Here is a 15592-nt window from a genome sequence, read left to right as displayed (position 1 = left end):
TCTTGTTCAGCTAATCGCGAAGGCAAACAAGTTTATGTTTCCATGGCACTTCTGTAGCTGGCGTTGCAAGGTATTTACGTGCCAGATATGCTAAACATTCATATGCCCTTTCATACTTCAGCCACCATTCCAAAGGACATGCTTCCATGCTGATGATGCTCGTTAAAAAATAATGCATAAATTAAATTTGTGACTGAACTCCTTGGGGAAAATTGTATGTGCCCTGCTCTGTTTTACCCACATTCTGCCATATATTTCATGTTATAGTAGTGTCGAATGATGACCCAGCACATGTTGTTCATTTTAAGAACACTTTCACTGCAGATTTCACAAAACGCAAAGAAGGTACCAGTGTGAGATTTCTAAAGACAGCTATGGCACTCGACTCGAGGTTTAAGAATCTGAAGTGCCTTCCAAAATCTGAGAGGGACGAGGTGTGCAGCATGCTTTCAGACATCTTAAAAGAGCAACACTTCAATGCGGAAGCAACAGAACCCGAACCACCAAAAGAGAAAATCAACCTTGTGGCATCTGATTCAGATAATGAAAATCAACATGTGTCGGTCCAAACCGCTTTGGATTCTTATCAAGCAGAACCGGTAATCGGCATGGACACACATCCCCTGGAATGGTGGTTGAAGCATAAAGGGACATATGAATCTTTAGTGCATCTGGCATGTAAATGTCTTGCGATTCCGGCTACAACAGTGCCATGAAAATTCCTGTTCGCACTGTCAAGTGACATTGCAATCAAGAACCGGGCAGTATTATCTCCTGCAAATGTAAACAAACGTGTTTGTCTGAGCGATTGGCTTAACAGGAAGTAGGACTGAGTGGACTTGCAGGCTCAAAATTTTATATTGTTTTATTTTTGAATGTAATTATTTTGTAGATAATTCTACATTTGTAAGTTCAACTTTCATGATAGAGATTGCACTACAGTACTTGTATTAGGTGAATTGAAAACTACTGTTTGTTGTTTTTTTATAGTGCAAATACTTGTAATAAATTAATATTAAGTGAGCACTGTACACTTTGTATTCTGTGTTATAACTGAAATAAATATATTTGAACATGTAGAAAACATCCAAAAATATTTAAATAAATAGTATTGTATTCTTTACCTGTGCAATTAATGGAGCAATTAATTTTTTTATCACACAATTGATCACAATTTTTTAATCGCCCTAATTTAACCAACTGTAAATAATTTTTATTGACTTCAATAAAATTCTTTACGTGGGAATTATAACCAGACAGGCACCCTCTAAGAATCTTTTCTTTGAATTTTTGAGGACTATTTTTTGTATTAATTTAATGATTTAACTAATTTGATTTAATTCCACTCCAATATTGAGACTAACTTGTTGATTTTGCTTTGATTTTATACAGTTGAGAGCTGTATTGCTTTATTCTTACTCTAATTTAATTTTATTAATAGTAGCTTAGCTTTGGGGATACATTTTCTTGATTTTTATGTTTAGTGTTTTTAAGTAAATGCTAAAAACAGATACTGAGTCACATTTTAGTAAACAACATGGGTCCAGAACCTTTGAGAACAAGAATGGATATCAAGTGGGTGACATAGAAGCTTGACTCTTAATTGGTGTTTGATTCTTACAACACATCCCCAAGATGAGATGTGATTATCATAAAAACATTTGAAGTATTTACAGCAGCATTGCTTCAGCTATGCAAATGTTGCAAAAGGTTGCATCACTAATTCATACAGACAAGATAAAGCTGCACCCTGTTAGACTTTGAAGTGAGTGCTAGAAGCATAGGACTCCCACATTGACACAAACAGGATAATTCAGGGTTCATAGAACTAAAAAACATCATATTTGACCCCCAACCAACAGATCATAAATATGAAACAGGCCAAGGTCAGAAGACTTTCACATGATTACCAAAGCAACCTGATGACTGTTTAGTAAGAGAGAATCTTCCTTTTTCAGAAGCAAAAATTTGTCTGTTAGAAAGATGTCAAAATAATAAAAGGTACATATTTGGCCAATCGCTCTGAGCACAATGTACCTGAAGTAAGTGTAATTAGTAATTAAGAGTAGCATTTGCAATCCTCAACAAATTCATTCACATATCCTTTTGAAAACCATCTGGTTGTAAGCAGAGGAATATAACAGTTGATATGTGCATATCCAGGCTGAGTGTTTGCTGGGTCTTTGAGGTCTATGTGACTGGCTGTTAGGCCCTTTGATTTGTGTGTTTGAGCCCTCCCTGTTAATAAAGGTGGTGACCATCTAGGCTAGGTCTACAAGCCAGCTGCACATTGAACCTTTGACTTGGGAAACAGGATCATGCTAATGGGGAATTCTGGAGGCAGTTGGTAGGAGGGAGTTTGAACACTGTACTTTCTCTCTTGGAGCACTGCTATATCAGTGATGATGGCCAGTGATGGACCAGTTATTATGGCCTGCAGGGGATGTGTCATGTTTCCAAACTACCTGAACACAGAAGGGACTTCCTGTTATGAAATGCAAGCTGGTGCCTGTAGTGGAAGAAAAGATTTGTGGACCTGAAGTAAGAGCTATCAAGCCTGCATAGCATCAGAGATGAAGAGTTCTTGGCCAAACTGATTTGGGCAGCATCATTGCAGAGCCCACAGAGAAAGGACCTAGCAATAAAGGAACTAGAAAGCACAGAAATTAAAGAAAAGATTGGCAGCTTGTCACTAGAGGAAAAAAAGGAGGAATTTTACATGGCTTGAAGCAGAAGAATATGGACAATCTATGAACCTCCAGATGGAAGATAACCAGCAGGAATGCTATCCAGTCAATGTTGGTATTGAGCATGGCAGCTGAAGAGAATGCTTCGGAAGATTTTACAGGGGGATGGTACAGAGAACTTCAGGGGTGGGTGGGCATACCTGAAGATGGTTCCTCAGCCCAACTCACAAGGATGTAAGGTATGCACAAGAGCTCTCCAACTGTCCAAAGATAGCAAACTGTTTTCACTAAGACTCCATGTTGAGAATATTCTGCAAGGGAAATAAGAACAGCAGGATGCTGTGCTGTCTTCCTGGAGCTAAGACAAGATGGGACTGCAAAACTGCATGGGATTCTGATGGCATCGGGCAAAACTGCACTACTGATGACACAGATTGGCACCTGTCCAGCTGGTCTTTTCAGATATTTTCCTGTCTCATGAGCAAGGCAACACAATATTTTGGAAGCAAGCGACATGAAGAGAGTGATTGGCTTTGCGAAACATTAGGCCATCTTCTATGGTGAGAGGAAGCTGTGTGGCCTGGATGGCCCCTAACCTGCCACCCAGAAGACAGATACAGAGATATCTAGACTAAGCACATGGGTGTTAACCTAGGAACAAAAAGCGAGGTTGTTAAGCAGGTAAACACACTGCATAAGTATTGAGGCATTTAATTCACACAAGTGTTCATGAATATAATAAATCAAGGTGTCAAGAGATGTAAAGAGATTAAATTTTTAAGTTGCCTGTACATTGAGTAATAAATACAAGAAACTGGAAATGATCATTCATGAGAAGAAGTTTGACCTAGTTGGTATTACTGACACCTGTGGGAGGATTCATGTCATTGGAATGTTAAAATCACTGGATGCACACTATTTAAGAAGGGCAGAGTGGACGGAATGGGAAGTTGGGGTGGCACTCTACATTGAAGATTCTGTTGTAGAGTTATTCACAGCTCAGAAGCACAGGATCTGCAATTCTTATGGATCAATTTACTAACTACTAAAGCATAAAAAGGAGTCCTAGTGGAGGCGTGTTTGTGAACAATAATTGAAAGCTGCTTGAGAACACTTTATTAACTGCCCCAAATTGTACAATCACATAATATGGCTACATTGGTTAAAAAGTGGTCCTGGTTCAGAGGGAATTTTAAACAACTATAAATAAATGAAATAAAGACAATATATGACAAATGGAAAAAAAGGGGGAAGTTAATAGCAATGATTATAAATGAGAAGTTATGAAATACAGAGTGTTGATAAGGGAAGCTAAGGATATCAGTAAAAATTCTATGGACAGCAGTGTTAAGGACAATACAAAAGAATCTTGAAAAATATATCAGGAACAAAAGGAATCCTAGCAATGGGACATTACCAAAGGGAGATGGTGCATTTGGCTGTAATGATGTAACACAGGGGTGGGGAACCTACGGATCACAGGCCAGATCTGGTCCGCTGCTTCCATGGTGGCCCATGGTGCTGGAGCCGTAAGCGCTGACTCGACGGGTTGCCAGAAGTCTGGTTGGTTCCGCACAGCCCCCAGAAATTGACCAGCATATCCCTGAGGCCCATAGGAGCAGGGGCGACCAGGGAAGCTCCGTGCTCTGCTCCCACCCCCAGTGCCGCTCTGCAGCTCCCATTGGCCGGGAACCTGTGGGTACAAGCAACATGAACCTCACAGAGCCCCCTGGCCCCTCTGCCTGGGGGCAAGACATGGCGGCTGCTTCTTGGAGCAGTGTGGACCCTGGCAGGTGGAGAACCTGCCTTAGTCCGCTGTGCCACCAACCAGGAGCCACCTGAGGTAAGCGTCGCACGGCTGGAGTCTGCACCCTAAACCCCCTGCCCCAGGTCAGAATGCCCTCCTGCACCCTAACTCCCTCCCAGACCCTGCCCCTCCACCCCAACTCCTGGCACCAGCCTGCATCCTGAACCCCTCATTTCTGGCCCCACTCTGGAGCCTAGGGGAAGCCCCGAACCTCCACACCCCACACGGGCCTGGAGCCACGAGCGCCAGCTCACCCTGCTGTGGGAGGAAGCCCTGAGCCTCTGTGCCTCTCTGCCCCTGTAGGGCCCACAACTGATTTTTTCTTTGGGTTAGTGACCCCTGATAGAAAAAAGGTTCCCCACCCTGATGTAACAGGTCAAAACATTAAACAAATATTTCTTTGGAAAGAAGCCAGGTGAAATATTCACATTTTACATTAAAAATGAAATATTTTCTACTCCAACAGTGATTAAGGAGGATGTTAAAAATATCTACTAAAATCAACAAGTCCAGATAACTTGTGCCCAAAAGAGTTGACTCATGAGTTCTCTGGATTGCTGATGTTGGCTGTTAATACATATTGAAATAGTGGGGAAGATCCAAATGCTTATATAGAAAAATGCTTATGTAGTTCTATCATTGAAAAAAGGTAAGTGGCATGTTCTGAGTAATTATAGCTCTGTTAGCCTGCTGCTTTTCATGGGCAAAATAATGGAATGAGTGATACAGGAATCAGTCAATAAAAAAAAAAAAAAACCAAAAACCAAAAGGTGGGCATATAATTAATGCCAATCAGCATGGTTTTATGGGAAATAGGTTTTGTCATCCAAAGACATGTTGCAAGTTTGATCAATAAAATGCAATTGCATTTATATAATACTTGCATTTCTGTAAGGCATTTAACTTAGTACTGCATGATGCTGAGATACAAAAATCAGTAGAGCACATTGTGACCGGATAGACAAACCCCACGCTAGGCCTGAAGGGTTTAAAGAGCAATACTGGGCCTACGTAGCCCTGCCCCTCCGGGCCTGCCACGTATGCGCTGGCTGGAGGAACAGTTTAAAAAGGAGCTCAGAAGCCCAGGTAAAATGTGGTGGACAGACTGCAGGAGGGACAATTCTTCTCTGGGAATCCATGCAGAAGGCGGAGCCTGAGACAAACCAATGAGCAGGTAAAGCCCATAAGCAGTGCCTTCTCCAACCACCACCCCCTAGGAGAACAAGCAGGTCTGGTAGGACTCTGCTCATGTGGACTTTTTTTTTTTTTTTAAATTATGTTACTGACTGTTTGGACTGTAGTAGCCACTCCCCAAACTGAAGAAGCACATAGATAGAAAGTAGCACAGTGTGGCAGATTTAGACACCCTGCAAGAAGGAACCTGTTGTTATTTCTCACAGGGCCCTGGGCTAGGACCTGGTGAAGAGGGAGGGCCCAGGTCCCTCTCCCAAGCCCCATTTAAGGGTAAAGGCCCAGATGCAGGATGAGACCAAGACACTTCTAGCCTAGGGGAAGGAACCAGGCACCACACCCAACAGAGATAAATGGCTGGAGGACAGGTGTGTTAACCACTTGGACACCTGGCCCACCACACCCCTTATCACACACACATGAAATAAATTACAGTCTAGTTGATAGATCTCAAAAAATGTAATTGAGAATGGAGAACAATCAGGAAAAGGGTGGTGGTGGGGAGGGGGAAGGGCACAAAGGGATCAGTTTTTGACCCAATGCTATTTCATATTTGTATCAATGATCTGAAAGAAAGAACAACATTATTGTTTGTAAAGTTAGCAGATGACACAAAGATTGATGGAGTTGTAATGAAGAGGACAGGTAACTATTACAGAGTGATCTGGGTCACATAGGAATGTGGGTATGATTAAAAACAGTGCTTTAATATGGCCAAATCAGAAAGGTACATCTAGGAGAGAAGACAGTGTGCCGTGCTGTACTTTACAGGAGGATATTATATCTATATACCTATTCCAAACAAGATCCTATGGGTGGCAGTCAAAGAGAAACAAGTTCAAACTGGAAATAAGGGGCAAATTTTTAACAGTGAGGGTAATCAATTACTGGGACTTTAAGGGATGAGGTATATTCTCCATTACTTGAAATCTTTAAATCAAGGTGTCAAGGTTCCTCCCCCACTCTGAACTCTAGGGTACAGATGTGGGGACCTGCATGAAAACCTCCTAAGCTTACTTTTACCAGCTTAGGTTAAAACTTCCCCAAGGTACAAATTAATTTTATTCTTTGTTCTTGGAATAACTCTGCCACCACCAAACTCTAACTGGGTTTACTGGGAAATGTAGTTTGGACACGTCTTTCCCCCCAAAATCCTCCCAACCCTTGCACCCCACTTCCTGGGAAAGGTTTGGTAAAAATCCTCACCAATTTGCATAGGTGACCACAGACCCAAACCCTTTGATCTGAGAACAATGAAAAAGCATTCAGTTTTCTTACAAGAAGACTTTTAATAGAAATAGAAGTAAATAGGAGTAAAGGAATCGCCCCTGTAAAATCAGGATGGTAGGTACCTTACAGGGTAATTAGATTCAAAACATAGAGAATCCCTCTAGGCAAAACCTTAAGTTACAAAAAAGAAACACAGACAGAAATAGTCATTCTATTCAGCACAATTCTTTTCTCAGCCATTTAAAGAAATCATAATCTAACGCATACCTAGCTAGATTACTTACTAAAAGTTCTAAGACTCCATTCCTGTTCTATCCCCGGCAAAGCAGCATACGAACAGACACAGACCCTTTGTTTCTCTCCCTCCTCCCAGCTTTTGAAAGTATCTTGTCTCCTTATTGGTCATTTTGGTCAGGTGCCAGCGAGGTTACCTTTAGCTTCTTAACCCTTTCCAGGTGAGAGGATTTTTCCTCTGGCCAGGAAGGATTTTAAAGGGGTTTACCCTTCCCTTTACATTTATGACACAAGGTTAGAGGTCTTCCTATAACCACAAGTTATTGGACTTCATGCAGGAATTACAGGGTCAAATTCTGTGGCCAGTTATGCAATGGGTCAGACTAGATGACCATAATAGAACACCAGACTGGGACTTACAAAACCTGAGATCTATTCCTAGCTCTGACGTTCCTTCTGGATGACCATGGCCAAAGTAATTTCACCAATGTTTTTCAGTTTCCCCATATGTAACATGGGGATAATATGGGGCAGCTTTGCCTGAATTCTAGGTACCAAGATACAGATCCTCACCAGTATTTAGCCGGCTAACTCTCATGGGCCTAATTCTTCAAGCCTACGCTGGTATGATTTTTCAGAGATGGTTGTGCATGCAATATATTGTGCTTATAATATATCAGTTTTTGAAACATGGCTCCACATAGATTTATGCCTGCTTTGTGTCCACTCATTCACTGCACTGTTTCTGTATTGCTAACATGGATTTTGTATTTGTTAAATGAACACTGCCCCAGATTAATTTTCTGTGTGACCACATTTGTTTGCCATGCTGCATATTTACATCACTGCTCTCTAAGACTGCTCTTGAGTATGGTATTCTGCCATCCCTTCGTAAATGTCTCAACCACAGAAGTTGAGTAGACTAATTCCTGATGTTGTGCCTTTCTGTGTTTGCCAGGTAACCTTCACTTCCACATCTAGCCTTGGATTCCTGGTGGTGATATGGTTCACTTTACATATAGCAAGGGATGGTAGATGCTGATAGATGTGTGTCCATTACACTTTCAGGTGTGACTTCTGATTTTGGGAACCTCAATTTTTGTATTCTCAGTTGAGACACCAGAGACTCTTTAAATAATTTTTGCCCAAGTAAATGAATAAGCCACATCATATAGTGCCCCCTGCCCCAATATTTTATTGATGGGTACATAATCATGTCAGCTGCTTAAAGCTAGATCCACAATGGGGACTCAGACTCAGTGTTGCAATACCTAATGTTTAGATGCCCTTTTGCCTAGGGAATGAACAGACCAGGCTCCGTGTACAATGGTGGGCCAAGTCGGGTGCCTAAGAATGGGATTTGCAAAAGCCATCGAGATGAGTGGGGAGCCTTCTAAGCTAGCCAGTAGGAAATGCTGAGGAGAAGGGAGGGGCTTAGGCACCACCTCGTCCTCATACTGTGTTTTATATAGGACCTGGTGAGATAGGTGGGAGAACACCTAGCTTGCGAAACCAGCTGGGGCTTAGACATGAGTTAGGATCAGGGCGTCAGGACTTGTGACTTTGTGCACGTCCACTAGCAGAAATAAAACCACTTAAGGGACTTTGAGAGAAGTAATGTAGGTAGTGTGGACTTTAGACTACAGAGTTAGGTGGCAGCTGAGTAGAAGTTTTGTGAATCTAAATTTTGGACTTGTGCACCTAAAGTGGCAGTTGGGTCCCTAAATTCCTTTTGTGTATCTATCCCTTAGCGAATTATGTGAAATAAATCTTTGTCTTCTTATAGATTGTTGAGTTTTGTATCTCAAACCCTTCCAATATTTTTCATAATGATATAATTGGCTTCTATTTTCTGTAACTACTGGAAAAGTATCCATCTTGCATACAGAAATATTAAACTTCTGTATGTGAGATGAAAAATGTAATTGCCTAAGGTGCTCAAACACCTGGCTATGCAAAAAACAAAACCAAAACCCATACAATAAGACAAAGGAGCAATGATGACAAAAGTAGCCTGATTAGTAAGAGCATCTTCCTTTTTCAATGGTAGATGTGTGATGGTAAGGCATCAAAATAGTTAAAAGGTGTGTATTTGGCTAATGGCTATGGAACACAGTATACCTGAAGTAACTAATTAGTAAAGCAGAACAGCCTACGGAAACTTAAAAAAGTTAGTCACATATCCTTTTGAAAGCCATTTAATATGGCTGCCAGTAAATGAGGGACAACATGCACCTGACCCAGAGCGTCTAATTGACCATAATAACGAGTAGCTAATGATACATATGCTCTAGTTTGCTTTTACTACTACAAATTACGACAGTAAGCACAGAAGGTTACACAACGTTCATCAGGCTTGATGCTATCTCAGAGTATGTCTCTACTGTAAGTGGAAGTGCAATTTCCAGGTTGGGTAGGTTTACATGCCTTAGTTCTGCTCGAGCTAGTGGGCTACAAATAGCAGTGCAGCTATCGCAGTCCAGGTGGCGGCTTTAGCGAGCCGCCCGGGTACTTAGCGGGGTCTCGGGCTAGGTTGTACATGCGTGGATTGCCTGCGCTGCCACCCACATTGTCACAGCCACGCTGCTATTGTTAGCGCGCTAGCTCGATCAAAGCTAGCAGGGGTGCTTCCGTCCCAGAGGGAAATTACACCTCCAGTTGCAGCTGAGACATACCCTAAGGCCTTGCTCCTGGAACAATTAACTCACATACTTCTCTTTACACATAGTGAGTAGTCCCTTTGACGTGCATGGGACTATTCACACTGTGTAAAGCTAACCATCTGTGTAAATCTTTGCTGGATTGGGGCCTAAATCTGTGGAGACCTAAATGGTATTTGCATAATTTATCTGCAACAACCCAGAACATATATTTAAACCATATGCTACCGTTGAAATTGTATGTGTTTATAATTAAGTATAAAAGCAGATTAGCAATTTAGTGTTAGTTGCTTTAATTGTCTATCCCACAAGTTATTTGTGGATGAATGTATTAGTGGTGTTCAGTCGTCCACATGTAACACGTATGGACTTTTGCTCAGCATCCAAGGTAGTGTTTGTGATAGGCAAGAAAAGATTTAGCAACATTCTCAGTAGCCAAATCATCAAGTTCATCCTAATCTGTAATTTTTAGTTTATGCTTCCGCTTCTTGTTGCCAAGAAGGCCAATGGCATTTTGGGATGTATAAGTAGGGGCACTGCCAGCAGATCAAGGGACGTGATCGTCCCCCTCTATTCGACATTGGTGAGGCCTCATCTGGAGTCCTGTGTCCAGTTTTGGGCCCCACACTATAAGAAGGAAGGATGTGGAAAAATTGGAAAACGTCCAGTGGAGGGCAACAAAAATGATTAGGGGACTGGAACACATGACTTATGAGGAGAGGCTGAGGGAACTGGGATTGTTTAGTCTACAGAAGAGAAGAATGAGGGGGGATTTGATAGCTGCTTTCAACTGCCTGAAAGGGCGTTCCAAAGAGGATGGCTCTAGACTGTTCTCAGTGGTAGCAGATGACAGAACGAGGAGTAATGGTCTCAAGTTGCAGTGGGGGAGATTTAGGTTGGATATTAGCAGTGGTGAGCTGGAGCTGGTTCGCACTGGTTCGGTAGAACCGGTTGTTAAATTTAGAAGCCCTTTTAGAATTGGTTGTTCCAAGAGGGACAACCAGTTCCAAAAGGACTTTAAAATTTAACCAGCCAAAAGTGGCGCCTTAGGCGCTGACTCCATGGGTGCTCCAGCCCTGGACCACCCAAGGGGAAAATTTGGTGGGTGCAGAGCACCCACTGGCAGCTCCCCGCCCCATCCCCAGCCCTAGCTCACCTCTGCTCCGCCTCCTCCCCTGAAGGCGCCGCCCTGCCCTGCTTCTCCGCCCCCCCCCAGGCTTCCCACGAATCAGCTGTTCATGCAGGAAGCTGGGGCAGGCTGAGAAGCAGGCCGCAGCTACCTGCTCAGGCCCAGGGAGGCGGAGGCGGAATGGAGGTGAGCTGGGGCGGGGGGGCATGAGGAGGGCCTCCCACACTGCAGCAGGTAACCCCAGGGCAGGGGGGCGCAAGGGAACCGCTCCTCGCCTCAGCTCACCTCCGCCACCCTCGGCCTGATTGTGAAGCCGCCACCTGCTTCTCAGCCCTCCCAGGCTTCCTGCCAAACAGCTGATTCACGGGAAGCGGGGGGGGGGGGTCGCGGAGAAGCAGAGCGGGGCGGTGTGTTCAACGGAGGAGGCGGAGCGGAGGTGAGGTGAGCTGGGCACAGGGTGGGGAGCAGCCGGTGGGTGCTCTGCACCCACCAAATTTTCCCTGTGGGTGCTCCAGCCCCGGAGCACCCAGGGAGTGGCCTAAGGCGCCACTTTTCATGTGATCAGTGGGGGAGCGGCCGCTCTCCCTGCTCCCCCCAGTTACGCTCCCCCGCCCCTAGAAGCCAGAGGGACCTGCCAGATGCTTCCTGGGAGCTGCCCCAGGTAAGCACCGCTGGGACTCCCCACCTCGCCCCCCGGCAGGTCCTGCTGGCTCTTAGGGGTGGGGTAGGCACCCACTACGAGACCCATCTGCCCGGTTCTGGGGGCAGTCAGGGGACAGGGGAGGGGGGTGGATGGGGCATCAAGGAACGTGGGGGGGGTTGGATGGGGCAGGAGTCCAGGGGGGTGGGGGTGGGCAACGACCCCCTTGTGGGGTGAGGAGGGAGATTTTGGCAGCTCATCACTGGATATTAGGAAAAATGTTTTCCACTAGGAGGGTGGTGAAGCACTGGAATGCATGACCTAGAGAGGTGGTGGAATCTCCTTCCTTAGAGGTTTTTAAGGTCAGGCTTGACAAAGCCCTGGCTGGGATGATTTAGTTGGGGATTAGTCCTGCTTTGAGCAGGGAATTGGGCTAGATGATCTCCTGAGGTCCCTTCCAACCCTGATATTCTATGATTCTTACATTATTTTTTGTGCTCTAGATTCTAATGGTGTCTTTGTAAGGAAGATGCTCTCTTACATATTTGAGTTCAGCTAAATAGTACGTGCTGCTTTGATCATTGCTCCTTTGTCCTAATATAGGTTTTTGCATAGCCCGGTGAGAAATTCATTACTATTTAAATAAAAATAAATACTTTCATGTTGTCCTACATGTTACACTGATGGCCAAAATGTTTCAAAGAAAATGTTTTGTTGAAAAATGGTTTTATCCAAAATGAAATTTAACAAAACTTGTTGACTTTTTTTTTAAAGTACCGTGTGAAAATTTTCTTGGAATTTTTTAAAATAAAATAGAAAACTGTATTGGAAATATTCTTGAATAATTATTTCTGCAATTTTTTTAAAAGAAAGATCAGTTAACTTTGAACACTTCAGAATTTTAATTTTTGACCAGCTCTATTATAGATGAACCAGACAAAACACTTTTGACATATTAACTCTTATGAGCAGAATTACAGAGAAAAATGTAGCAAATACCAATGCCTATGAAAATGCAGAGTGAACATTTTACAATTTCATAAGCTGATTTTGGCACTTGAGGTTTGTCCAATGCTGTCCTTGCATACCAGTTATGCTCCATTTGACCTACCACACTATGAAACTGTTATTACAAAACTAAACATGCAAAAAGTGTAAAATCTGGTTACAATTCAAGAATGAGAGTTTCCTGCTAGCAGTGACAAATTGGGAAGACACAGTAGATATAACTGAAAATGATTACAAAAAAAAAAAATCAAAGAAACCCATCATTCATTAAGACAAATGACGAACCAACCATCAAGGTGAGTGAGGTAATATCTTTTACTGGGCCAAGTGCTGTTCGTGAGAGAGACAAGCTTTTTAAGCTTACACTTGTCTCTCTCACCAACAGAAATTGATCCAATAAAATGTTACCTCACTCACCTAACTCTCAAATATCCTGGGACTAACGGGACTACAACACTGTATGTATAAACCATCATGCAGCCTTTACATTGTACAGAATATATGTATTATGATAAAGTTAATGACTTGTCAGCAATTGAGTACTAAAGACATGAACTTAGTCCTCTTTCTAGTTACAGGTATGCACTGATTTTAAATGGGAATTGTCTGCATGTATCTGAAGGCAGAATGTGTCCCATATTTATTGACTGAAAAAAATACAGTGTGTGTCTCCTAAAATCCTTTCTAATTTTTCAGAAGTAATTTGCTTTCCCCCATTAGCTAAATCTTAGGTAGGTTTGGTTTAACAGAACGTTTACTAGTCACATAGAATTAGTCATTAGCATTATGAAATTCAGAAAGAACCAAAACAGTATTGGTAGAATTTTCAAGAAGTGCCTCAGTGATTTAGGAGTGACTTTCAATTGGATTGAGGCCCCTAAGGATATGTCTACACTGCAATTAGACACCCGTGGCTGGCCCATGCCAGCTGACAGGCTCACAGGGCTCAGGCTGTGGGGCTGTTTAATTGTGGTGTAGAGGCTCCGGCTTTGGTTGCAGCAGAGCTCTGAGACCCTCCCATCTGACAGGGTACTACAGCCCTAGCTCCACCCTGAGCCTGATTGTCTTCACCGCAATTAAACAGTTCCTTAGCCTGAGTTCCACAAGAGAGTTAAAGACTATTCAGATTCTCACTCATATTCCCATTCTTTGATTGCCAAATTCTTTTGTTTGCATTATATCTATTAGGGTAAGCTTTAGTGTTGTATTTAATGCCCTTGTTACTTAACATACTATCATATCTGCTTTAAAAAGATTTATTCAAGGATTTTTTAACTTACGTTTATCCATCAGGAAAGCAGTTTTTAACAAAAGAGGAGCAACTAGACAGCACTGCTATGTAAACCACGCAATACTTACCATGAGCAGCCCTTTGTAGGCATAGACAATGCCAAGCCAAATGGTCATGTGAGTGTTTTCACAGTGCTCTAAAATTGGACGAATGGAAATATCTCTGCCTGCAGGGTCCGGCTACAAAGGGAAGAAAAAGTAAAGAGTAAAATATTTGACATGTACTTATGCCTCAGAAGCCATTTCATTCTGTTCCCAGTAGGTTGGGGATACATGTATTTGTGTATAAAAGAAAAGCCAACTTTAGTAAGACTTTTGATGGTGTGGTTCCATAAGGCTGCAAAGGAGCTTAGTAAAGAATAGTAATTAGAGAATGGAAGGAGACAGGTGGATTCATGCTTACCCTGCTACAGCAAAATGGAAAGCAAGAAGGAATGTTTGTCATATGCTCAATAACTCCCTTTCTTTAATACTGTCAATCACATTAATCTGTTATAGTTTAAACAAATACATAACTACCATGAAAAAATATGCTGGAAGGCATTCTGTGTAACTGAAGGGAAAGGAAACAACTTGTATCTTTTTAATTTGGACAGCTAATTTGGTAAAAATAGTAAAAAAAAAAGCTAATGGATATAGCTCAAACATGCAGCCATGAAAATATATATAGTTAAAATCTCTCTTCACTTCACCCTACGTTTTTTGTCATTGATCAAGGGCAGAGTATGCAATGATACACATTGTGGTATGTTCCAGACTATTTTTTGTTTTGTTTTATTGCCCTGAGACAAACCAAGTGCTTGGATTATGCTATTGCGATTGCACTATAGAAACTGCAGCAAAAGCTCAGTATAGAATATAACTCATCCCAAAATTTCTGCAGCAAGCTCCCCTTGAGACCAAGTGAAACTCTCTGTACAAATCAATGCTGCTAGAACCCTCATAGCTTCCACTCACCCTGAGAAAAGAGGCTAGTGCAGCAATGCCTGCCCTTTGTACCTGGACATAATACCTGTTCTTTTGCAAATTAGACTAGTGATTAACGGATTTGATGTGTTACTTTGATAGGAATGTTCTATTGTGCCACTCTATCCAAAGTTGTTGTGAACTCTTATCTTATTTTCCTTTTGAGAAGAACCTGAAATAGGGGCACAAATGTTCAAAGCAACTCACTATTTCCAATTTAAACTGATGGTCCAGATCTTCAGCTGATGTGAATCACCATGTGCTTCACTTTATGCACATGTGCAGTACCAGTGGAAGTCACTACAGCCAGTTCCTTTTGTACCTGGCTATATATATATAAAATCTTTGAGGTAGAAGAATATGGATTTATCAGAGCTAGGGAAAAAAATCAGATTTTCTTTGACTCAAATATAGAAGTGATTTTTTCATAGAAGGATTTCAGAGAAAAACTGACCGTTATTCTAGGGTTCAGTCTTGCTCCCACTAGTGTCACTGGTAATTTTGCCATAGATTTCAATAAGTGCAGAATCAAGCCCCGACTCCATTTCCCTCATCAGCCCTTCCATATGTAAAGCATGATTGCCTGGCTACCACTGACCTCAGATAGCAACAAAGAATACAAAATAAAAGGAAAGAGGATTGTGGGGCAAGTTTCTCACAATCCATAGTTATTTCCTTGCATTCTTGGCAACAGAATGACAGTTACGTTCACTCCTTCCCAGTTATAACCCTGAATAGGATAATCTAATC

General features: G+C 42.3%; 1 protein-coding gene and 1 pseudogene across 1 annotated transcript in view; one reads left to right on the top strand and one right to left on the bottom strand.

The window, feature by feature from the left end:
- GABBR2 (gamma-aminobutyric acid type B receptor subunit 2) overlaps nt 1–15592 on the bottom strand; it is an 840990-nt gene that overhangs the window by 54968 nt on the left and 770430 nt on the right. The window contains exon 14 of the mRNA XM_077809185.1: nt 13946–14056. Within this exon, the coding sequence (XP_077665311.1) occupies nt 13946–14056 (111 nt within the window). The remainder of the gene's footprint in view (nt 1–13945; nt 14057–15592) is intronic.
- On the top strand, nt 213–827 carry LOC144260532 (E3 SUMO-protein ligase ZBED1-like; annotated as a pseudogene).

Source organism: Eretmochelys imbricata, chromosome 2 (assembly GCF_965152235.1).
Source record: "Eretmochelys imbricata isolate rEreImb1 chromosome 2, rEreImb1.hap1, whole genome shotgun sequence".
NCBI lineage: Eukaryota > Metazoa > Chordata > Testudines > Cheloniidae > Eretmochelys > Eretmochelys imbricata.
The sequence above is the reverse complement of the archived record's forward strand: the minus strand, read 5'-3'. Positions and strand labels throughout refer to the sequence as shown.